This window comes from Salminus brasiliensis, chromosome 1, assembly GCF_030463535.1.
Source record: "Salminus brasiliensis chromosome 1, fSalBra1.hap2, whole genome shotgun sequence".
NCBI classification, from domain to species: domain Eukaryota; kingdom Metazoa; phylum Chordata; class Actinopteri; order Characiformes; family Bryconidae; genus Salminus; species Salminus brasiliensis.
In genome coordinates, this window is record NC_132878.1 from 8664550 (window position 1) to 8690419 (window position 25870).

A 25870-nucleotide genomic window follows, 5' to 3' on the forward strand; every position below is an offset into this window, starting at 1 on the left:
AATTTCTATGATAATTTGTTGGGTTTACCTCCAGACTTTGGAGTTCTGCTTGCTGATTGGCTGCTTAATGGTTCAGAGCTGATGTGGTTTGCTTGACATTTTAGAAAATGTAATATTTTAAATTTTATTTTAATTCAAATAATTAACATTTGTATGTTCCAGCAATAACCGTGCTCCCCGATTTGCTTAGCGGACTAACCTTTGTGGCTAGTAAACATGATAAGTCCTAAAGAGCAGCTTTTATTGCCATTTTATTGGTTGAGCTGATAATCAGAATGATCAGTGGATACTTTGCGGTCGTATTGTTTTGAATAGCGTGGCTTGCTTGTCTCTTTTTGTGTGACACTGCAGGGGGGAACCGACCCACTTTTCTTCATGAGATTTGCCCTGTTTAAAAGCTCAGAGCATCTCGCCGGAATCAGGGCTAGCGATGCTGAGGGCTGACCAGCAGCCCCAGTGAAGAGTCACTGGACTCTTGGTGCCTGTGTGTCCGGCAGAGGCAGTGGACTGTTTGCGGTTTGGGTTTCAGAGAAAGGAAAGATGAAACTTCCAGTTTCCTGGAAGAAAGTTTAAAAGGGGGCTGACTGCAGCAGTCAGGAATTGGCAAACCAGTGGCACACCCACCTCAGGGTGATGTACGCTATATGTCCAAATGTTTGTGGACACCCTTTCAAATGAATGCATGCTAGTACTGACAGAGATGTGCAAATGCACACACACACACACAGCTTGTCTAGTGCCTGTAGCGAAGCATTGCCAAATGAAAATAACTGCCTGTAGGAGATAAACAACAGGAAACTATTGGTACCAAGTCTAATGTGTGGGCTAGAGGGGTTGAGGTGGATGGGGTGGAGGGGTGATCATCCAACGTCCTGTGACAGTGGAGTCCACTGGATTGCCGTTTTTGACACCTAGTTTACTTGCTGACCATTACTTCAGCTTCTTAAGACAGCCCAAATAGGACTCTCGAGGTTAGAGCTGTTTATCAGTCATTGGGATGTTGCGTAGTTGTGTTTCTGTGTGTTTTCCGTACCAAGAACTGCATCGTTGCTGCATTTCCTGGATCTTTAACATTGCGATAAATTGCTGCCAAGATCTCTTACAACAGAGATTGTTAACCGCTGGCCTGCAGACCACATGCAGGCCGAGAAGCACCAGTCCCAGTGGGACCTGACAAAATAAGGGCTTTCTGGCTGTGTTCGACCCGCTTGCATGTTTACTAGGGATGTGCCAGTTCACAAAATTCATCATTTATTTGATTCATTTAAAAATGATTACAATTTAATTGACTTTTTAATGGGAAATGTAACATTTATAAAGATATAGCAATATCAATAATGGCACAGTGGAGCTTTGCCTGCTCCAGACAGTGTTTATAGGAAAAATATTGACTGGGTAACCTTCGAAAAGCTGCACAAGCTGGTAGATCTTACCAGACTTGCAGGAACAGAGACCATTAGGAGAATTTAAAATTATTGTTATACAAGTTGTCAACAGGGCAGTGATCTCCTCTGTCTAAAGCGTCCGATTGCAAGGACGCTAAACCTGTGTGCATCTTTATGACTACATTATGACCCTCATGGAAACCAGGCCAGTCAGGGAGTAGTAAACCTTATCTCCTGCTCTGGTATTAATACAGGCTGTTCCTTTGGCAAGCTGTCCTCTTATATAACCGCTCTCACGGCTATTAAAGGTGAAAAGGCTGGGGTGTTGTATACTCTGTGTTTGGACATTTAGCTTCGGAGGTGCCAAGGCATGCCACTCGCTGATGTGGCCACGTGTTGGTGTTTCACTCTTTTTAGGGCTTATATTTAGAGCTGGGCAAGGATAAGGAATAGATTTTTTTTATATATACGTGAGGTTTAAAGACATTATTTATGATATTCGATCTCAATATTTTGTCATGTAGGCAAACTGCACCAACAGCGTAATAAAAAAAAGAAAGAAAAGAAAATCCTCCCATGCTGAGTACTGTGGTTTTTACTTAAAATTAAAATTTCACTCCGATCACACTCTTTGTAATAAAACATGCAGTTAATTGGTCAATCTTTAAGCACTGACAATATCCACAATACAATCACAACAAGCATATTGTGTACCACCAGAACAAAATTTATCACGGTATGATAAAATATTGTCATTTTGCCCAGCTCTAAATATATCTTATATTAGCCTGTTTTGGGGAACTATGCAAAACAAGGACTAGTGCTTATGATGGCAGAATCAGAGTATCTACTCATGTAGATCTTGGCCAGATCTCTAGATTTTATAAATGTGAGTTCATTACCGCTGGTATTGACATTAAGACTGCAATTTTCTAAGAATTTTCAAAGATGGGAAGTTTTTTGCCTATCTTAAAATATTCCCATTTTATTCCCGTTAATTCTCATAATTACTCGTTTATTCCCATAGTAAATATATCTGTGTTATGCCTTCATGTCTGCTGAAGTTCCCATGAAAAGATACCGGTAATTTACTGGAAAGTAATCTGATTTTTTAATTCCTTTTTATTCCTTATAACTCAGCCGTATCTCTCAGTCCTGGCTCCGCTTATCAAAGAGGGGACTGGCTTCCTACCATAAAGCAGACGCCACCTGATTCCCAGCTCAAAGTTCTCTTAGTTCTTTCCCTTTTCTTAGAAACAGGAGATACTGATCGTAAGCTGATGGCATGGTCTGAGCTGGCGAAGAATGACTTAAACAGCAACTGAAATAACTACTGAAAAACTACTTAATTGAGATGTATTTTTGTGAACTATTACTTTAAGGTTGTCTTGGAGGTTTAGACTAGAGATGCACTGTTTCATACTTTTCTGTTCCGACACAGATATGTACAAATACACAAATACATGAACTTTGCGTATTGGCCGATACCGATCTGATACCATTGTTTGGATTAATAAAGCATATTACGTAATAAACCTGACCATCTGGGAGAGACTAAAGACATCATGATTGACGTGATCATAACTTTACTAACTTAAACTTTTAATAACTTAAAACAAACTATAACAAATGATAAACTATAACACAGATAGAAATGAACCCAATTCCTGTTTGTTGGTCACTAGAATAGTAACTGTGCTGGACCTCAGCACAGTGCTGGCTGGGCTCGGGACTTTTATTCTGAAATTGGAAGTCTGTGAGACTAAAGAGGAGCTAGCAGCCCCTCCCTTCTCGGTTCTCCTTGTATGGAAGACGAGCTGGATAACTTGCTGATAGTTGATGAGTTGGGTCGAGGGCACCATGCTGGTTAGATAGTGAGTGTCTGGCTGTTTGCTATGATATGTGTATGAAGTCTGCAGGTTACTCTGATCCTGGGTTATGAAGCCTAGAATACCGACGGTGCGAGAATCAGGGCCTGTGAATTGATCAGTCCCGTGGATCAGATTAATTATCTGGCACCCGATCCAGCTAATTTTGTTAGTATCGGGGCCGATATCTGATTCTAGTATCAGATCGGTGCATCCCTAGTTTAGGCCCAACAAAGTTGCTTTAAAGGAGCAGATTACCAAAGACTCACTTCTCTGGAAAGTACATAGCAGCCTTCAGGATGACGTTAAGATACAAGCCTAGCCTTTATTCTTATCACAGGCTCATTGTTTTTGCTCCTTTCAGTTCAGTCTTCTCCCTCATCTGTGAGGAAGTCCAGCAGTTGAAACAAGTCAAATCTGTGCTTGTGAACAGAAACCGGTATCGGCTCTGTATGTTTAGACTGCCGAATGGAGATCACTCGTGTATGGATGCGCTGGGAAGGCCAGACTCTTTAGGAAAGGAGTGGAGGCGAAAAACCCTTAAAGCTTGTAGTTGCTGTTTTATAAATGAGCAAAGCCTTCTGTTTCTCAAGAACCCATATTGCAGCATCAGCAGTGTCTCAAGGGCTTAGGCCATTATGTTTTGTTCTTCAGTTTCAGGGCCCTGTTTATCTAATGTTGTCTCTGTTCGTCCCTGAGGCTGATCAGAACATGCTGATAGGCTAAGTGATGGCTCACTATTAGATGACCATGAGAGTAAATCTGTGGACGAAAGTGTGGCTAAACCTTGAAGATTGAGTTTTATAGACGACACCAGCTTTGTTTGTCTGTAGGTGAATGGTTTGGTTATGTTGGAGAGTAGTGTGGTTTGGTGGCTGTTCTGGCTGCACTGCAGGTGGGTGGGTGCTGGGGTGGTACTTTATATTTATTTGTTTGTTTGTTTGTTTTTAAAATTTCTCCAATTTACCCAACCAGTACATAATCCCGCCTCACCCCCACCCTCCGCACGCGATGCCCCCGTCACCAGTGAGCTCGGACTAGCACACGTCCCCTCCGAGGTGTGCAAAGTCGGGGCCTCAGCTGCCAATGGCAGCTGTGTTTTGATATATATATATATATATATATATATATATATATATATATACACTATATCTCAATATATCATAATGTTTTTAATATTTTCTCCCCTCCCCTCTCAGAAACACTACTGCTTTCAGTTGAAATGAAAACATCTTAAGCACTGCTGCTTTAAATGAAAGCGAATGTTGGTACCAAATTTCCACACCTAAGCAGTTGCTGTTCATCAGCATCAGTGAGCCGATAAGCAGAGACTGGGGACTGACCGTCCGAATTACAGGCTGTAAGGGTGTTATTAATGCCAGCACTTTCCTGCTTAAATTCAGGTGCTCCTTTGGTTGGTCTGTAATCTGCTGCAGTGAGTAAATATACCCACGTCCATCACCTCACACCCATATTCCATTTATATACAAATAGAGAGGATTGTTTTTTGACACTTTAGGAGCACAAATACATTTTTGCAGTACTGAACTCCAGGGGCTATTCAGAGACTTGAGCCTTTTCTTGTATCCGTCCCCTGACTTATGCTCTTCAGTAATCTTTTCTCTGAACTGTGTAGAGGGTTCCTTTGTCTTCATGGTGTATTTGTAGCCAGGAATACTGATTGACCAGTGACTGGACCTCCTGGACAGGTGTCTGTTTGCTAAAGTCACTTGAGACAAATTCACTGCACTCAGGTGATCTCCATCTCACTACCAGTGAGATTACTAGCACCAACTCTTCGACCTCTGTTGAATTAGGTCAGTCACTTTAACCCTCTGGAGTCTACGAACTAGCCGCTGCGTCAAATTCGATGTTTCCTGATGTTTCTGTAAATATATTAGTGATATTATAACGCTGAAATACCGTCCAGACATTTCCTGAATCTGTAGAGCCCGCCCATTTTCACTGCGTTGTAACACCAGATCTTACGTGACTGACAAAGCCGAGAGGTACGAGGCTGTAGAGACGAGTCGAGATGCCCGTCTCTACCTCCAATGGACACTCAAACCACTACTTGAGTGAAGCTAAGACTCGGATGAACTCTGTTTCAAGCACCAAAACAATTCGTCCACATGAGCAAAGGTATGTTCAACAGGAAATCTGAAGAATTCTGAATATGAAAGAAATCCGATCCGTGTTTCAGGTTCAGGGGCGGAGTATCGTCACACGGCGCTCACATGGGGACGAATGGGGTCTCAACATTTTTAGATTAAACATGTGGGTGATCTGATCTGCAAGTGCCTCTAAAGGTGAATTTAGGAAGATATGCAAAAATCAAGAAACTGACCTGTGATATAGCCTGTGGGTTTAAGAGGGTGAATATTTATGCAGTCACTTATTTTTACACTGTATATTTTAATTTATTTGACATTACTTTACTGTAGAAATTCTTACAATTATATTGGCCATGATTCAATTTATTAAAGCAATATATTTATATTGTGTCTTTATTAAATAGGGAATACTTTTTATAGACACTGTATGTCATTCTGTATATTGTCACTGTCACACAGACACCTTGTATATGCATTTTTCCCAGTGTTTATCCATTTTGTTTTAACTTTTTGACTATTTGTATCTGACAGTTAGAATTTCATGATGAATGGGCCAATAGAAATGCTCTAAAATTACATGGAATAAAATCTTTTTCCAATGATCTTCATTGAAAGATAAGGTTTTTGCCCCTGTTCTCTTGTAAAGTTGACAAAAATGAGGCTTTTCATAATGTATTTAACATGAGCAGTGAGTCTCCAGAAAGGCACGATTACTGATGATAACTTTTTGCTTGATCTGATTCGGCACACATTTAGGCTATGAGTGTATTTTGTTTTGGTGGTTGTTTTTGAGCCACACTCTGTAAATAGTGACCCTGCACATGAATGAGTCCACGCCAGAGAGGAAAGGCATACCAGGAGGCAACGTCACTGCTGACTTTTAGACTGGAGCCCCGACAGGGCTTGGAGCTTCTTCTGGCCGGTGCAGCATGGCTGGAGGATGAGTCAGCGCAGCTGTAGGAACATATCCGCCCTGCATTTTTTGGGAGACGGGACTGATTGGTCTGAGCGGTTGAACTGTGTGCAGTGGCTAATGGAGGCTCATCCACTCATAGGTAGTCATAGTTCGGCCCTTTTTTGAGAAGCCCTAATTGTGTTGCTCTGTGTTTTTACTGTTTTCAGGATCAGAAATACTTTATTGATCCCAGAAGAGTAATTGCAGATGTTACAGTTGCAGCTGTTTGTGTAAGAATAAATAAACACTATAAAATAAACACTATAAAATAAAATAAATTGAAAACAAAGAGGTAAAAAAATATATAAATTATATGAATAATGTGAAAGTGGTGGCTATGTTGGCTATGACTGAAGTAATTTTTCTCGAGTGGCGTAGCTCACTACACGGGCCAACCGTGGACCAGAATTCACTGCAGGTCTTATTCCATCTGTGTCCACCACTAATGGTGAATATGGTTGTCTTGTCTTGACTGCCGACGTATGCTCATATAAGCAAGTGATGGTTACAAGCCACTGGATGCTATAAATTTCAGATATTGTCCCATGTGGTTCTTTAACAGTAGGTTTAGGTTGCTCAACAACATGATGTTCAAATATTATTCCACGTACAGCTCAGTCCTTTTACTGACTTTAAATCAGAATTCAGTTTGTGTGGGTGTGGAGGTTTAAGCACTGCTCAGAAAACAGTGTTGAGGTTGTTGGTAGGGATGCACTGATCCGGATATCGGCCCCGATATTTACAAAATTGGCTGGATCGGGTATCGGATAATTAGCCAGATCCATGGAACCAATCCTTTCACTTTAATTTGTTGGTGTGAGACTGCACTAAATGTTTACCTGTTAGCAGTGCTGGCTTACTTCTTGTCTGATTGGCCAAGTTACCTATTCTCAGGTTCAGCTGCTAGAGTTTATTTTGAATGAATGTTTACACTAAATATGTAAAAATAGGATTAATTACTGTTTGTATTTGACAAAGTGAAGCTTCTTATTTTCAGCATTTTCTTTCGACATACATTTTATTTATTTTAATATATTTTAAGAAGTTTGACTGCTTTTCTAATTTTGAATTTGAATGCTGTGTCAAGGTCCTGCACAATTGTTTATTATTTTAGTGACAAATAAATAGCAATTCAGTACATTTATATCTGTGTTAATTTGTTTTATTTTGTTTGACAAAAGTGAGTAAAGTGATGTGTAAGTCAATCTTGATGCCTTAAGTCTCTCCCACATGGTGAGGTATACAGTTTATTAATTCAGCAATGATATCGGATTGGTATCGGGTATCGACCAATATGTTATATGTAAAAAAAAAAAATCTGTATTGATGCATCCCGAGTTATTGGTGATAAGAAGGTGTGTTTCTAGAGCTAACTGGTGAACATTACTAATGAGGGAGCAAGGATTCATTGCGGTCATAGCCACTGTCCCTGTTCGTCCCTGTACACATACCTTTGTCCCTGTTATACTGGTGAAATATAAATATATTATAATATAAATAGACTGACAATCAAATACATTATGCCAGTTTATATTATGGTCAGTGACTGTACACACAAATACATACATATATGTCCAGTTATCTTATCAACGGCATAGTTAAAGCTTTGGAAGATAATGCCCATGAGATTTGCTAATCAAAACCAAGCCTGTGATTAAACGCTCAAGTCAAGGCCCATAAACACCGACTGTATGAGCTGAATGAGCAAGATGCGTAAATGTTTAATAGATACACTGCAGATGATTGCTGATCATGCCGGCTCTGCGTTGCGTAACACAAAGCTGTATTGAGTAATACTAATGATCAGAGTGCGCAGAGCACTGTGGGATTTGTTTCTTGTGCAGAGAAGGACCCCTCAGGTCTTTTGCTCTTTTTTTTTGCCAATGCAAACACCCTGGTGTGCGACTGTGTGTGCTGTTGTATCTCCACCAGCCCACATCGCAGATGTCCCCCTAGTTTGAGCATCAGAATCAGATTTATTGGCCAAGTATGTTCTCACACACACTGTTAGTGTCTCTCTAGTATTATCAATATACAGCTGCTCTACATATAATTTACAGACAGTACACAATATACAGAGGACAACAGCATACACTGTGTACATAGCCGATACGAGGGGTGTAGGTGGGTGTTCTCTTTGACTGACTTCACTGTAATTAAGACCGAGTAATTGGGTCGTCAATGCTAAGCAGCCCACGCTCGTCTTCTTTTAGTTGTTTCACATGTGTGGCACTGTGGCAAGCCTTCTGTCTGATCTCCTGCCTAGGAATGCTTTGACCAAACCCAGTGACATGACTGACTACGAATGAGGGCACGTAGCCACTAGTTAGCATGACTAATTGGTGGCTATGCAGTTTTTGTAAACCTGTAGATGCCTGTAAAATGCCTTAAAGCAAACCATGTGAGGGCGGGGCGTCTTTCTGCTGATTGGTCAAAAGTACATTTAGGAAGAAGGTCCTGTGATCTGGAGCAACGGCAGAGGTGGCATCTGTTCCTAGCTGCAGTAACGTTCATTATCTGGACAGTGTATCCTGTTAACACCTGGCTATGGGAGTCGTTTAAAACAAATCTGCAGCGTACACCTGATGGTTGGGTCAGATTTGGGTCAGATTGAGGTCAGATCATGTTCTCGCCACAAAACGAACTGCTACAGAGTTCGGTTAGGACTGGGCCGAGTCCACCACGTCTTAGGGTGCTTGGTGTGGTTGCGTCTGAGTGCGTTTTACTGTGTTTACACATGCCCTAACCAGCCTGGAGATCTGTAGGATATCACAAAACCATTACATTGTAGTCCACAATCGCTGCGAAATATCAACTATCAGTTATCAGTCAGCTGATCGTTGAAGTGTTGGGGGAAAAAACGAAAACCTGAATTTAAAAACATGAGAAATGTAAAAGGCTGCGGCACATTGGGTAAACTCGTCTGGCGTCTAGAATCCAGAGTTTCCCACTCGTCAGTACGACTTTACTGGCTGTTCGAGTGCAATTTACAAGTGGTAAAAACCAGGGCTGGGCAATTTGGCAAAATTTAATCGTATCGTGATAAATTTTATCGTGATGGGCAACATGCATTTCCAAGCATATTGAGGATATTATCAGTGCTTAAAGAACATTGTAATTAGACTGCAACAGACGTTAGTGACGGCCAACACCGTGCAACAAAGCGATGTGGGGAGAGAGCGCCATCTACCCACCCTGGAGAGAGCAAGGCCAATTGTGCTCTCTCCGGCCTCGGCTGTCGATGGCTAGCAGCATGACCAGGATTCGAACCTGCGATCCTCTAATCTAATATTTTATTGTATCGTGATAAATTGTATTGTGATGGCCCACATGCATTTCCAAGCATATTGAGGATATTATTATTATTAGCAGTGTTTAAAGAACAGTCATCAATTGCAGGTTTCATCACTAACAGTGTAATTAGACTGCAACACACCAGCCTGCAGACGCTAGTGACAAAGCGATGTGGGGAGAGAGCGCCATCTACCCACCCTGGAGAGAGCAAGGCCAATTGTGCTCTCTCCGGCCTCGGCTGTCGATGGCTAGCAGCATGACCAGGATTCGAACCTGCGATTCTTTAATTATAGTGACCGTGCCTTCATCGGAGCCCCATGTTTTGCCCTGTTTGCCTTGTTCACAATGATGGACCATAGACTGTCCTTGCTTGTCATGGTAGTGTATGAAATTTCATCTACCTGCAGAGCCCCCCCCCTCCCTTCCAGTTATCTGCTTTCTTCACGTGGCCAGTGTCCTGACCCATGAAGATGAGCTATGCCTGTGTTTGTGTGTACCTGCCTCCGCTCACAATGCTTGTTTGGCAGGTTTTGGAGGCCATAGTATGCAGGGAACAGCATTGCTGAGCCGAGTGTGATGTGATGATGCAACTGCAGAAGCTGCTGAGTTTGTTTGTATCTCAAAGGCGGGGTGGAACATAATGTACGTGAATTTCGGACGAGCCTTTTGTAATGACGAGGAAGATGTCCTGTGATTGAGCACATCAGGATCAAGTTGGGAGAGTCTTGTGTCAGTACACTACAGTCACTTGTGTCAGTACAGTGGGCTTGTGTGGTGTTAAGGTGACTTTGCACTGTTTATTAATCATTTATACGTGGTTTTGGCTTGAGGAGGATGATGGGTCCCTCCTTGTGAGCTTGTTGCTTTTCAAGGTTTCCTACTCCAGCATTAAGGGGATTGGTTTTGCCTCTGTCTCTTTGGCTTGCTCACTTAGGGTTACATGTTTTATTTGGTTATTAAGTATTGATTGTTTTTGGATTTCTGTGAAGCTGCTTTACAACATTTAAAGATCGCTTTAAAGAGCTGACCAGAATTGTGCAAATATGCAAATTACACTTTTTGTTGAATTTCTCGGTAAAATTAAGCGAACATATTCTCTACAGAGCTAAAAAAGCTGGTGGTGTACTCCGTCTGTGTTGTAAATACCAGATTTGCCCTTCATCTGTACTGTTGATCTACCTAACGTGATGAACGGCAATCCATTCCAGCCTCAAGAACACAGACCAGCCCAGCTCTAGTAATTGTGCTTTACAGCGTACAGAAGTGCGACTGCTGAGGATGCGAACTTGGTTAAATTCGGAACATCATGCACAGAAAAAATTTGACCAGGGATGCCCAAACTTTTGCCTAAGACTGTCAGTCAGCTATTATCCTATTGATATGACGCTGTAAGTGTAAGTGTTTCAGGCTGTAGAGATGCACAATGGAGTCTAAAAACACGACTCTTCATTTGTATTTTTATTTTCTACATAATTTAATAATGACTGTCCTTTACAGTGTATAGTGAACATTTGATGACAAATGATGAAAAACAAATGGAGCAAAAATGCTCTAAAAGGATGTACGTAATTGAAAATACTACTTGTTGTAAATTATTAGTTTAAAAATTTTATTCATTTGATTTATAATCATATTGGTTATTGATGTATTATTGGACGTCCCTCCCTGTGGTGTAGAAACGGTTCCTTGCCGTTTATTTAAGCGCCTCCTCATTAGGAGCAGATGTTGACCTTTGGTTTTGATTCCTGCAAACAGCAAATGACTGAATCTGATGACTTAGAAATGAGTCAGTGTGTTCCCAGATTAGATGTTCAGCGCCACTCACTTTCTGAACGAGACCTACTGCTGTTTTAGGTTCCAGCGTGGGCCGACTGAGGTGTAAATATGAAGGTTGAGAATGAGAATGGGTGGGTTTAGAAGGAGCTGCCGTCACAGTCTAATTTTATTGCATTGAGACATTGAGCAAATGATGTGATAATATGCTGTCTTTAGCTCCAATAATCAGCATAATCTTTGTCAAACTCTTAGTAGAAAGCAGCTGCAACTTGAAAGGACCTTCCCGGATCTACGGTCAGGACTTAAAGCTGCGCTCACAGTTCAGATAAAACAAAAACCGTTCACCTTCTCTGTCCATTACATTCTGATCAAGCCTTCTCTGATGAATCTCTCAGAATAATCACATTTTGTGTCGTAATAGTGCTTCCCCCACACACCCACATTGCTTCTGTGTTGGCTGCCCTCCCAACACTTCACCAATAGCAGCAGGAGAGCAAGAGACTGAAGGCTTTATTCCTGCTCGTAATGTGATTAGATAAGCAGACCATGGGAAACTCATTGAGTTTAAAGGAGTTGTGTATTCCTCTGTTTCATCTGTGCTGTGATACCATGGCTAAATCCACATGCTCCAAAAGAAATATCATCAGCTGATATTGTAGAGTGATAATGTAGGAGCTATTCCCACCAGTGATAATAAATGAATCTGAAACCTGACTCTAATATTAATAAGTATGTATGTATGTATGTATTATTTCTTAATCAACAGTCCTGCTCTATGAAGCCTTAATACTAGAGTTTGTGGTTGGCGGTATGATGATCCTGGTACTTTACATTGTTAATACGTTGTCATGATAAATTATGTGTGGTGGTCGTCTAAAACACAGGCACAGGCAATTCTTTCCAAGAAATTGATGATTCATTTGAATGTATGACATTTATAATGTCTAAAAATGAGAATTCTGTAATTTGTGTTAAATCAGGGCTTTGTGATTCCTATCATATTGTAATGCCATGCAGCTCTGTGGATGTACTTGCCCATAAAGCCTTTGGTTAAGATCAGGACCAATGCACTGAGCTGCTGAGCGTTCACTGGTGGCCCGGGACGGAAGGGTAAAAATAGAAAGTGCTGGGCAGCAGCAGGGCGGCAGCAGTGCACACAATTCCTCTGACTGCTCCCCTGTGAGCATGTGAAATGAAAAGGCGATCGATGCGAGGTGGAGGAACCGCAGGATGATGCGGTACTTTTGGAAGAGAGCCTGTGTTTCGCATGAACAGCGTGCATCCTGTAGGACACACTGATGCTCCACAACTAGGCCACATCTGCAGACTGGTCATGCTTACTGGGGCAGGCTTTAGGGGAGTGTTTAGGGGTGTCAGAACCCCTTCGTTTTCAGAGCCTAACCTACTTTCTCCTTTCTTTAAAATAACGAAATAAATGGCACAGTGAGCAGAGGGGTGCTTATATCAGTGGGAAGTTAAGGGCTCAACTAAATAACATCTGCAAAAATGCTGCTGAGAAATCACCAAGAGATATAGGTCATTAACATTGCAATGAGTATGGCGGTGTATCCTCCACTGTGGTTGGGGTCTCGTACTAAACACCACTTCTGGTTATTATAAAAACTTTGTCTGATTACTTGTTGTGGTGCAGACCTACTGTGGATCGTGCTGTTGTAAGGAACAGATGACGAGATGACACGGCATCATCTCCACACCATGCGTTTATGCAATTACAGTTTCATTATCTCAATAGCAATTACATAACTGCAGTGGAGCTGAACTAGAACTTTACTTACTCCAAATTTGTCTCTGTTGGGAAATGTAATTGCATTAATTGCCTCTGTGTGTGTATGTGTGTCTGCAGTGAGAGGGTCAAAGCCTGGTAAGAATGTTCAGCTGCAGGAGAACGAGATTCGCGGCCTGTGTCTGAAGTCTCGTGAGATCTTCCTCAGCCAGCCCATCCTGCTGGAGCTGGAGGCCCCTCTGAAGATCTGCGGTGAGTCGCATGATTGGCTAATCTGGCCCTTGGGAATCTACTTGGGTTGCAAGAAATGTATTAATATAATATTGAATATTTAAATAGGAATTAATAAAAAAACGTGCCTGTCCAAAGGCAGTGGAGTAGATGCTGTAGTATTGCAGCCCTGATTTCATCTAATGAGCAATGACTGGAGATTATGTTTAGCTACTGTGTTTAGAAATGTCTGGTAGCTGGTAGGACTGGAAAGGTTGGTCCCATCAACGGTTTAACAAGTGTGGTTGCTCTCCGTGTTGTAGGTGACATCCATGGGCAGTACTATGATCTGCTGAGGCTCTTTGAGTATGGAGGCTACCCACCGGAAAGTAACTACCTGTTCCTGGGTGACTATGTGGACCGGGGAAAACAGTCTCTGGAGACCATCTGCCTCCTCCTGGCCTACAAGATCAAATATCCAGAGAATTTCTTCCTTCTCAGGGGCAACCATGAATGCGCCTCCATCAACCGCATCTATGGGTTCTACGATGAGTGTGAGTACACGAGGCAGTGCTGACTGTAGTGAGGGATGTAGTAATCGTTGTGTAATGGGCTATAAGTGACCACACACCACTTCTCTGGAGCTTGACACTGGACTTAAAATGCATGCCAACTTGGAAGTTGTTTAGGTCCTGGAAAACACAGATAAATCACATGCATAAATAATGGAGAGCTTGCAATATAGCGTAAGACTAAGCCAGATTAGGCGCCCTGTATGGCCGTTGCACAGCATTTAACCCATCCGTAGCCGTTAACACACACTGGGCAGCAGTTGGGAGATGGGTGCCTTTCTCAAGGTCACCTCAGCCATGGATGTTGGTTCTGGCGATTGGACCAGGCCTGGTCTCAGACCTTCTGGCCACAGCTGGTTAAATATATCAACTATATAAAGTGGTTATAGTGTAGAGGGGGCGAATTTGCTTTACATCTGCAGTCCTACCTGAAAAGTCTAGGTCTAGTTCTTCATTAATTTATTAAGCGTACTGACTCTTACAGTGTTAGTTTGCCAGTGGTAAGCAATCCAATGGCTCAAGTTCTTGTCAGCTCTTGTGTTTTGTGTTGGACTCAACAGCTACAACAGCTGTGTTAAGTGGCCACACACACCCAGTAATTTAAGCAGGTGTGTTTACATTCATTTTTTTCTCTCTGCCCACCATAGCTTTAGTTTTTCATGTGGCAGTAGTTCATGAAACCACTTTTGTGAGTAAAAGGCCAGTTTTCATTAGGTTGTCAAAATTAACACCACAAACAGAACCCATTTACAAAAGATGAGTGAAAAGACCAGCTGCTGTAATGCTGGGTAGTGCAGCCACTTTCCCTGCTTTCTAGGAATCTACTGCTCATGTTTAAGAGTTCAAAAATAAAAAGGATGCTTTATTACTGATCTTTATTATTACAGATTATTTTGAATGTATTTTGAATTTTGAAGATTTGTTAAGCTTTTAAAAAGTGGATTGTCCTGTTGGATGGTCCCAGTGAAGCTGCAGAGGAGAGGAGAGGTAGATTTTTCACTACGAAAGCTATGCGTGAGGTCTTCTGTACACAATTTAAGATCAGAGGGAAAACATCAATTTTAATAAGACCTGGGATAAGAAACAGCAAACCGGTGTCGGAAAGCAGTCTAAGCCTGGTTGAGCCTTTTGTTTTGAGTTATTTACCTTCCCTTGAGAGAGTTCTGTTACTTTTACAACCTTGGCAAGTTTACAAGCTCTTTGGGGGCTGGTTTTAAATGTGCTGACTAACTGGAAATTACGTCACCAGTGCTGTACTGCGTGCTTCTCAACACAAAGACACCATAATTGCTGGGTTACAGGAATACAGAGGAAGATTCAGCCGGTGAAAAGACTAGGGATGTCCTGATCAAGTTTTTTTGCCCCTCAATTTGATCCAGGTACCTTAATGCTGACTGTCGGCCCAACCGGCAATCTGGTTTCCGTGTTTTTACAAATAATACAGTGCTGTTAATTAACGCTAGTAAACCCTAGTTAAATCACTGTATTTGCAGTGAACTGTTTCTGTGATGGGGTTTTCTAAACTGATTTCTTTACTGATTTATTTAGTTAGGTAGCAACTTTTAAACAGCTCTGAGCTAAGCTGAAGTCTTACCTGAACTTTCTGTTCCACCTTGCCGCCTTCTGCTCTTTTTTGAAAACCACCCTAAACATGGTTTATGATCAAATTTTTCTGAGCTGGTAAGTGTGGTGACGATACCAGTTAGCAGCCAAAACAAGGCTTCTAACACTAACTCTCCATTCCACCTTAAAAAGTGCAGCGGTTACTGTGTACATTTTAACAGTAGAGCGGAACTGCGGCATCATTTAAGGTGGACTTAAACGTCAGCCTTGTTTTGGCTGCTTGCTGGTAATTTCATTGCACTTATCAGTTTAATTAAGGCTCTTTTTAGTTTTGTTAATGGCTTCTAGAGGATTCTAGAGGGCGCTCTGCTACTACAAAAATCGGAAGGCTCGGAAGTAGATTGGGCGTTAAAAGCAGATATCTGATCGATTACAAATGCCTGGCTCTGCCCCCTGATCCTGAGACACTGGTTTGGATCGGGACGTCCCTAGAAAAGACCCTGTGCCTTTTATACATGCACATTGGCTAGATGAAGAGTCAGTAAGTCATATTAGTAAAAACACAAAATCCTGTGTTTTAAAAGTAGTTTAATTGATGAAACATTGATCATTTACATGTTAATCTGACAATATTTAAATGTTCAAGTCTATTGCAGAATAGCTGTGGGAAGCAAACTGGTGAATACCACTTGCCATGCCAAAAAGTATTGGGACAACTGTCTCTTCTGTCAGGGGAACAAGGCTTTATACTAGATTTTGGAGGAGCATTGCTGTAAGGAATTGAGCGACAAGAACGTTACTGAGGTCAGGATGTTGGATGATCAGTTTGGGAGTTGGGGGATCAGCTGAGGTGGTTGAGCACCATCCCTCAATCCAGAGAATACAGTTCCACTGCTCCTCTAGCCCACACCTGGTGTTAGGCAGCATGGTGCCAATGGGTTCATGTTTATCTGCTCCAGAGAGTCCTATTCTGTTGGCAGCACTTCTCTACAGGGACTAGACAAGCTGTGTGTGTGTATTTGCACATCTGTGTCAGCAATGGGTGAATCTTAAAGTAGCTGAAAGCACTCATTAGAAGGGGCATCCATAAACATTTGTGTGTGTATATAGTGTATCTGGATATTGTCATATAATGCTCTAATAACAAATCTCAATGAAAATGATTAGATAAATACAGTACATTTAAACATCAGTTCCCTAAATTTATTATATATAATGTTGTTTTTGTGGCATACTGCTGCTTGGGACAGCTGTAAAGCAGTGAGGGACTTTTGCAGTAATTCTGCCTGTCTATCTAGCTATCAAGCGTTAGTTTAAATAGAAAGGTCAGACAGTATTCTGTACTATACACTCTTTATGGTTGGGAGATTGTGAATGAGAGCACCCCATTCTTGTTAATCCTGACCCAGAACAGTAGGGCAGGCCATGGCACTCTCAGTTTTATGTAATGCACTAAATGGCACACATTTTTACATTGTCGGGTAAATCCAGTTGGATGTGCTCATCATTAAAAGATTTACGCCGACTGCTTGGTTTTTGTTTAATGGTATGGACACACTTTTAAATGTGATTCTAGGTGTTAGATGGAGTAGTTGACCTACATACTAGAGATTTAGCATCATTAGGGCCAGATATGCATGGCGCTGGGCATAGGCTGCTCTGGGTGAGATGAATTATTGAGCTTTGTTGCAGTCTAGTGTGTGTTTGTGTGTGTGTGTGAGAGAGAGAGAGAGAGGGGACTAGCACTGGGGTGATGTGGGAGTGAAGTATTTTTAGCATGCAGTCCTGTCTCTGTAGAGAAAAGCTCCCTTTGCACCACTCCTACCCACACAATCACAATGACAGCAGACACACAACCGCTTGATGTTTTTACGGATTACATAACTGATGTACTTTTCACTCCATGTTTCAGGCCGAAGGCGCTACAACATCAAGCTGTGGAAGACGTTCACCGACTGCTTCAACTGTCTGCCCATCGCCGCCATCGTGGACGAGAAGATCTTCTGTTGCCATGGAGGTGGGTGTGGCTGCCTGGCAGCATCACGGAGGGGAGGAAAGACTTTTGACTGCACAGGAGGAGCGCTGTAGCACAGAGGACGACAACACGGTTCCTAAGTCTCTGCATAGAGTCTCCTAGCTAGTGGAAAACACTCCAAACAACATAAACAGGGGGCGCGCAGGGAGAGTTTGATGATTAACAAGAACAGAGGCGTTCACGGAGTCTCTTCAAGTGTCATACAATCACTGCACCGTTGTTAAAAAATGTTTTAAATGTTGTTTAATGATGTGTGGAAATGTTTATTTTTAGTCATTTCAATTAGAGCTGTACAATATGTTGTCTCGGCATCGTTATCGTTAGTCACATCACAGGATGTGCAATGCCATTACATTTTTGTTGTTGTTGCTTGAAACAACAGAAAAATCTTCACTGTTATCATTTTCCATTATGTATTTATCAGAGGCAGATTATACCTGCTCAATGTAGTTTATTTTGCTCCAATCTTGCATTCAGAGCGCATTATTAATAGACTTGTTGGATCACTGACTTCTGGTAAAATCTGGTGTAAATTCCTTTAACGTCGCAGTATAAATCTCAATATCAGTTTTTTTTTTCCAATATTGTGCAGCTGTAATAGAAATGCTCAGAATAGACCAAGATTTGAATAAAATATTTTTACATTCCCATTTTACATAGACTTCCATTAAAAGCTAATAAGTTTTTTTCCTTCTCTTTAAAGCTGCTGTTATGGTGATGCAAGGTTTTTGTGTTAAACAATTTTGTCACATGGAGAAACTGCAGTCATCGTTTTCTGCAGTACAGAGAGACCTGATAGAGGTTTGAAGTAGGATGATATGGCCAAGATTCACAATAATAAAACATAAAATTACGGAAATTAAGTTGGATTTTATCTGGTAATGCTGCCTGTCTGTACGTTTTCAGATATTCAGATATTAACAATGCTAATGACATTCTCTTCTGGCTGTTGGGAGGGTAGTTTGGGGTAAATGATAAATGAGGTAGGATATATAACATGCATTGCACTGTCAGGCAAAAAACCTTGGATCTCAATGGAACTTGCACTTTCAATGGAAGTCACTGTAAAAAGATTGTATTCCAAGTCATTTTGGAGCATTTCTATTGGTCCAGATTTAACATTCTGCAAAAATGGAGATGCAATCTATTGTATTTGTGTTGGTGTGACCGCAGTACTTACCTCCTTCTTTCTTTGTTGTACCAAAGAACATCTGAGCATTTGAACATTGCATGTTTTAAATGACCATACCTCTGTGCGAAACTAATTGTTCCCCAAGAAGGTCATTGTAAGAAGATTGGTTGGTGTATTCCTGTGATGACTCTCTCATGCTCTCACGCTCTCTGTATTTTAGGCTTGTCTCCAGACTTGCAGTCCATGGAGCAGATTCGGCGGATCATGAGGCCCACAGACGTGCCTGATCAGGGTCTCCTGTGTGATCTCTTGTGGTCGGACCCGGATAAGGACGTGCTGGGCTGGGGCGAGAATGACAGGGGAGTGTCCTTCACCTTTGGGGCCGAGGTGGTGGCCAAGTTCCTTCACAAACACGACCTGGACCTCATCTGTAGGGCCCACCAGGTGAGGATCTCTCTCTCTCTCTTTCTCTCTCTCTCTCTCTCTCTCTCTCTCTCTCTCTCTCACACTTTTCACAGCTATGAAGCAAGCAGACATTTTTGGGGAAAAAGAAAATCAATACTTGGGAACTCTGGGGGGGGTGATTGTTCACCAACAGCACATATTTCATTATGATGACCTAATAAATAATAAATTATTATATGTTGTAGGGAACATGGGAGATTGGAAGAGGGGGGAATGCTGTGTTGATGTGTAGATTAAAGAAAAGTGATGTGAAGTTAAATAAAAGGGATCATCATCATGATTCTGTTGATAAAGAGCCATCAGTCCTGCATTTGTAGTGATTTTCCTGCTTTAAACAGATTACTCTCACCAAGCAGTTTATTAGGAAGGCCTGTACGCCTAATCAGCCAGTCATGTGGCTGCAGTGCAGTGTGTAAGCTCATGCAGATTCGGATCATCAGCTTCAGGTAATGTTCACATCAACTGTCAGAATTGCGCGTGGCGTGATTGTTGGTGTCAGAACTGCTGATCTCCTAAGATTTTTAGTGAGTGACACTTCTTGTTGATGAGGGAGGTCAACCACTATTTACAACTGTGGCGAGCAGAAAAGCTTCTCAAAATGCACAACACATCCAACCTTGAGGCCAACAGCAGAAGACCACACATGTTCCCCTTTCTTTCAACCAAGAACAGAAAGCTGAGGCTGCTGTGGACACAGGCTCACCAAAACGAAACAGTTGAAGACCGGAGGAAAACAGCCTGGACTGATAAATCTCGGTTTCTCGGTTTGCAGGTGGTAGGATCAGAATTTGGCGTCAGCGGCATTAATTCATGGACCCAACCTGCCTTAATCAACAGTCCAGGCTGGTGTGTGTCGTGTAACGGTGTGGGGAATGGTTTTGGCAGTTAATCAGTCAGCTGCAGCCTATTTGAGTATTGTTGCTGACCTTATGCAGCCCTTCTTGACCACAGTTTACCTTCATGGTATAAAGACGTCCATGCCAGAAAGAATTAAGGCTGTTTTGAGAGCAAAGGGTGGCCTTTTTCAATATTAGTATAGTGTTTTTAATAAATAGCTCAGTGTATATCTAGCTTGCATATGTGGTGATTATATGATTTATATGTTTTCATGACCTCACAAAACCAGCTCTTTCTGAATTGGCCTCTTTTTGGGGTTGGGTGGGCGGGTGATGTTGGCGACCACTTTCATTACCATTTCTGTTTCTACTGAAATCTTGAGTGTTGACTGGTCTGATATCAGTTCTTTTTTTAAAAACTAAAGCTCAAACTATTCAAGCACTTTCCAGTCCCACAGGAAAAATACTCCGCTAACTTCACATCACAGTATCATGTGTTTCAGGACGGCTCTGTTACAATGCAGGATTAGCTTCTCTTCGCTTTTCTCTAATAGCCCATTTCCCATTTCGCTGATACCAGCCTGATGCCCTTCAGTACTGATATGCCATCTCTAGCTAGAGTGATAATTAGCTCCTAACCACCGGTCTGCAGTAATCTGGCCTGAGTCAGGACTCTGCCTGATCTGGGTTGACCTCCACGGGTGTCCACTGGAATATAATCTGCTGGTGATTAGAGAGAAGTTGTGAGTCTACTTCTCCGTAACCTCCTGTTCACCTCTGTTTCTGTGTCAAGTAGGAACATGACAGCTTGAGGGCCAGTAAAACAGACGTACAACACCGACGCACAGATACTAGCTTTTGACGGCGGTATTATTTATTTTTTTTATGAGGCTGTAGTGAAACGCTCAGCTCAGCTGCTGTGTTTCACTCTGAACGTGTAAAATGAGTGTTTTCCTGCCTGCCTGCGTAGGTGCTGTTTAGTGCATCACCCACCAACACTGCAGCACACTGCCAACTTTCAGCAGGCTTTTTCTTTTTGGTCCCATGACTTTAAAACTGATAAACATGAACATCCTCTGTTCTGATGGTTGACCTGTTTTGCTTCATAAAAAATGCATCGCAAAACACAGACTTCTTTATTTCTAATTTTTTATTATTATTAATGTAATGATTGTATACAGTTATTACATCATTTAGATTTTTTAAAGATTTTTTTTTTTTAAACAAGCACTTTATTAATGATATACAACAGGTACTTCACAGTACATATACACCATTTCTCTGTAAGCTTTCAGAGATTCTGCAGAAATCTGGACGAAATGAACACAAAGTATGGGCAGAAGACTCCGTCCATATCCATGTTTGTATTTAACTTTGAGCATAAATGAGCCTTAAAGCATATTTTACTCTTACAGACCACACTGAAGCTTTCATGTACACAGACTGTAGTTATCTTCTAATTGTTGTTAGTTATTATTATTATGATTATTATTATTATTATTACTGACGCTAAGCATATTAATGATTGTATTAGTTGGTTGGTGTGGCGCAACAGATAACGCCACTACCTGCCAGTGAGATATTACACCCTGTGGGAGACTGGGGTTTGATTCCCGGTCTGGGTGACTGTGCTGCGCTACACCAATAAGAGTCCTTGGGCCAGACTCCTAACACTACATTGGCCCAATTCTGTAATACGAGTAACCTTGTAAGTCGCTCTGGATAAGAGCGTCAGCTAAATGCTGTAAATGTAAATGTCAAATCCTCTTGAGTTCTTTAGTGCTGGTTCCTCCCAGTAACTGGACCTAAATCCAGCAGAACATCGTAGGGATATAGCTACAGTGTACTAAAGACCAAGAGGATCTAGAAGCGCTCCAATTAATATTAGTATTCCTGTGCAGAACAGTGGCCTTGTGTGGTGTTAAGGTGACTTTATATCATTTATTAGTCATTTATAAATAGTTCTGATCAGAGGAGGATGGGTCAGGCTCCCCCCTGTGAGTCTTGGCTCCAGCCCTGAGGGAGTTTTTCTTGCCATTGTTTTTATTCATACCATTTCTTTTTTGTCTTGCTTCTGGATTTCTTTAAAGCAGCTTTGCAACGTCAGGTCGTAAAAAGCCGTAAAACACACTGACCTCTGACCTGACAACGTTTTAAACTTTGAGTATTTACAGGCTGCATCAATCTCAGACGTATGGTCGTCTGTTATATGGACGAATCCTAGCTTTTGACCGCCAATGGTCCGAGTTTACGAGCATGTAGTGGATCATTCACTCGCTGTTTTATTTCACACATCAGTCACTGCAGGTTTTCCCGTCTGCCTACGTAGGTCGTAATCTCTTCGTGAATCATCCACAGGCACTGCTGCTCACTGCCAGCCTTCATCAGACTTTCTGTTACTGTGAATTCCTCACAATATGGACGTAATGCTGTGCCGTGGTTTATATTGCTGTGTATTTTTATCTCTGATACGTTTTGTGATTATATACTGTATGTAGAAAAGTGTCCAGACACTCATTAAGGGTGCACCCACCTGTTACTGACAGATGTTTAGTTGTGCTCAAACTGCTGTAGCCACCTTATTTCACTATGTCCACTTTCATGAGTTTCTTCTACTCTTGAATTTCCGGTCATTTCGTATTAAATAGTTTATGGTTGTATTGTATTCAGAGTGAATGCACTTCTATTATACAGTGGCTAGCTATGCTAACCCAACATTACAACAGGCTATTTAACATTATTTAGAGCTGAGCTAACTAGCTTCCCAACACAACACATAAAGATCGCCAGGAGTTTTGGGGGAACATCCTTAACACCAGAACATCCTTAACCAGAGAAATGGCTCAGTTACGAAGCTCTGGTGAAGCGGACGCATCGGGCGTTCCTGAGGCTCTTAGGTAAGGCGTTAGCCCAAGCGTTAACCTACCTAGCAACGAGCCTCACTGGCACCCGATGCTAGATTCCCCTCCGCAAAATGATAGGAGCATGGATTGATTTTGTATTATTATTATTATTATTATTTTTCAACCCCAGACACAGGTCCTGTTCTTTGGAAGGCAGTGGATATGAGTTATATGAGCTATGGTGTGCCACAGCTATCCAATATTTGTACTCTTTTCTCACTCTAACTCCAACAAAATAAGCAGTGATGCCCCCTCTCTATTGTTTAATAAAAAATAAGGTCCAGAAGAGAAGTCTTGACTAGTAGAGGCCAAACGTCCTGTTAATACTCTTCATTTCAAGAAGAATATTTGATAAACGCATGTCTACAAACTTTTGGACGCTTAGTGTATTTAAAAAAAACTATACTTGTGTCTTCCTCTCCAGGTGGTGGAGGACGGCTACGAGTTCTTTGCCAAGAGGCAGCTGGTGACGCTTTTTTCTGCACCGAACTACTGTGGCGAGTTCGACAATGCGGGGGCCATGATGAGCGTGGACGAGACCCTCATGTGCTCTTTTCAGGTACAGGGCATTCTGGACATGGGTCTGTCTTTCTCAGAGTAATAGCTCAGAAAACGTTTAAGGGGTTCCTCTTAATGAGTGTAAATATTTTGCCCATTTAAGTCCGTGTTTCTCAGAATTGATACACTGATCTGGGGGTTGAGTAATGCTGATGTTTGAGCTTTTTCCGGCAGGTGTATCTTATTGCTTATATAAATGCAAACAAAGGCAACATTTGTTTTTAATCTCCTGTTAAAGCTTCAGAAACGAGGCTTTCTGAACTTCACTGTTTTGAAGCACTCAAAACTCTGCATGCTGCGCCACCTTCTGGCCGAATTGGTGTAAATGCATTGCTAAACGCAGCCTGACTTCCTTTAGGTTTTTTATTTTTATTTTAGTAGTTGTATACTGTTGTCATTACATCATTTTGATGCTAAACTTTTATTTATTTATTTGATTTTTAAAAGAAGATTATTATTACAGGGGCAGCAGTGGCTCAGCGGTTAGAGCGCCGGGCTATCGATAACAGGGTTGTAGGTTCGATTCCCGGGCTTGGCAAGCTGCCACTGTTGGGCCCTTGAGCAAGGCCCTTTACCCTCTCTGGCGCTGGAGTTGTCTGCCCACCGCTTTGGGTGTGTGTGTGCTCACTGCCCCTAGTTCACACGTGTGTGTTCACTACCACAAATGGATAAAATGCGGAGGACACATTTCGCTGTACATAGTACAGTGACAAATACCTGCACCTTTACCTTTATTATTATCATCATTATTAATATTATATATATTTTATTTAATTATCAAACGATTAATTATGTACAGCAGGTACGGCACAGCACATATATACACCATCTTGTCATTTTGTAAACTGCCCATTAATTGCAAAAACTAATAAAAGAAAAGGAGTGATGAGTGCATATAACAATAGCAGCTCTAATAATAATAATAATAATACTTGAATATTGTCTCTTTACTTTGCTATTTTGCCTTTTTTTCAGATTTTGAAACCAGCGGAGAAGAAGAAGCCCAACTCGAGCCGTCCAGTGACTCCGCCCCGAAACATGGTCACCAAGCAGGCGAAGAAATGAGGTGCTCTAACAGTCCAGTGGCCATTTGGGACTTGTGTAATGTGGTTTTCATCTGTCACAGCTTCAGAGGTCCTCCTCTCTGGCATAGTGGTCGCGTGAACTCACTCGAAACTGTCAACCTTTTTGTTCGTTTTTATTTGTTTTTATTTCCTTGTTTTGTTTTGCTGTTTCTGTTGTTTTGGCCCCGTTGTTTTTGCGTTCCCTCCCTGGTTTTCGCAGTGACCAAGGACGCCGGCTGCTGCCCAGCGGATCAGGATTGGGAACGCACTTTTTAATTTATTTTATTACTTTTGAGACTAAAATGGCTTTTTGCGACTTTTGAATTCTTCAGGAAGCACTTTTCAGTCTCTCACTTTATTTGTCGGCAGCAGCATCACCACCCCCTCTTTCACACCAGTTAATACAGGGAAGATCTTTACCGTGTGTGGAAGCGCTCCACTTCTTCCACCACACTTATTTGTTGTTTGTCATGGTGCGATAATTTTTATTGTTGTTTTTTTTATATATAATTAGTTATTATTTTTCTCCCTAGATACTCGTTTAACCACTGTGAACGATACGATGTAAAATGTATTAACTTTAATACGAAGCAAATCTCTGCAGAGGCTGATTTTCACTCCTGATTTCTTCAGCAGCGTTTTGTTCTGTGGGCGTGCCACCAGATTTGCTTTCCCATCAGATTACATTTTAAAACTTGTTTTATGATTAAATCTTTTTTATTTTATTGTTATTTTTAAACTTTTTACAGGACAAAAACACACCATGAAAGCTCCCTCTATCAGATGTATCGATCTGTAGCACTGAATGAAAGGATGTGTGCAGACAGAGCTGGGTATTTTCTGTGCGGATGCGTGCGAATGTGGTTACGTATGCGAGCATTTTATGAAACAAATTATATCAAGATGAAGCAAGCAGCAGACTTTAATGCTTACTCTGTAGATCTGAGTATTCTTTTATTCTTCTTCTTCTTCTTATTATTATTATTATTATTACTACGATGCCTTGTTTACTTCTTTCTTTTTCTTTCTTTTTTTTTTGGCTCCAGAAGCTTTTGCATCAGATATGAGCATGTGAAGATCTAAGTTTCTCATAAAGACTTTTCGTTGCATGCATCTTAGGTGTGTAGGATACAGACAGGCCTTCACTTCTTTCTCAGGGCATGCAGGTTTTTGGCATGTCTTCAGATAATGTAGCTTAACATCAGGTATATTGATAACGTTCGACTTCAGCTTTTTCACTTTGTTCAGAGAGAATTCACCATCTTCTGTGTCACCCAGTCCTACTGTATATACCCAGAAACCAATTTGTTCAGTCTTGGCAATAACTCACAATTTTCCACATTATAAAGAATTGTAATACTTGCTTAATAAATTCAATGGGAATTACGGGGGGCGA

General features: G+C 41.5%; 1 protein-coding gene across 1 annotated transcript in view; it reads left to right on the forward strand.

Moving 5' to 3' along the window:
* ppp1cc (protein phosphatase 1, catalytic subunit, gamma isozyme) overlaps positions 1–25870 on the forward strand; it is a 28007-nt gene extending 2137 nt beyond the window's left edge. The window contains exons 2-7 of the mRNA XM_072658155.1: positions 13257–13388; positions 13670–13900; positions 17394–17498; positions 18869–19092; positions 23277–23411; positions 24386–25870. Of these exons, the coding sequence (XP_072514256.1) occupies positions 13257–13388; positions 13670–13900; positions 17394–17498; positions 18869–19092; positions 23277–23411; positions 24386–24475 (917 nt within the window). The 3' untranslated portion in view covers positions 24476–25870. The remainder of the gene's footprint in view (positions 1–13256; positions 13389–13669; positions 13901–17393; positions 17499–18868; positions 19093–23276; positions 23412–24385) is intronic.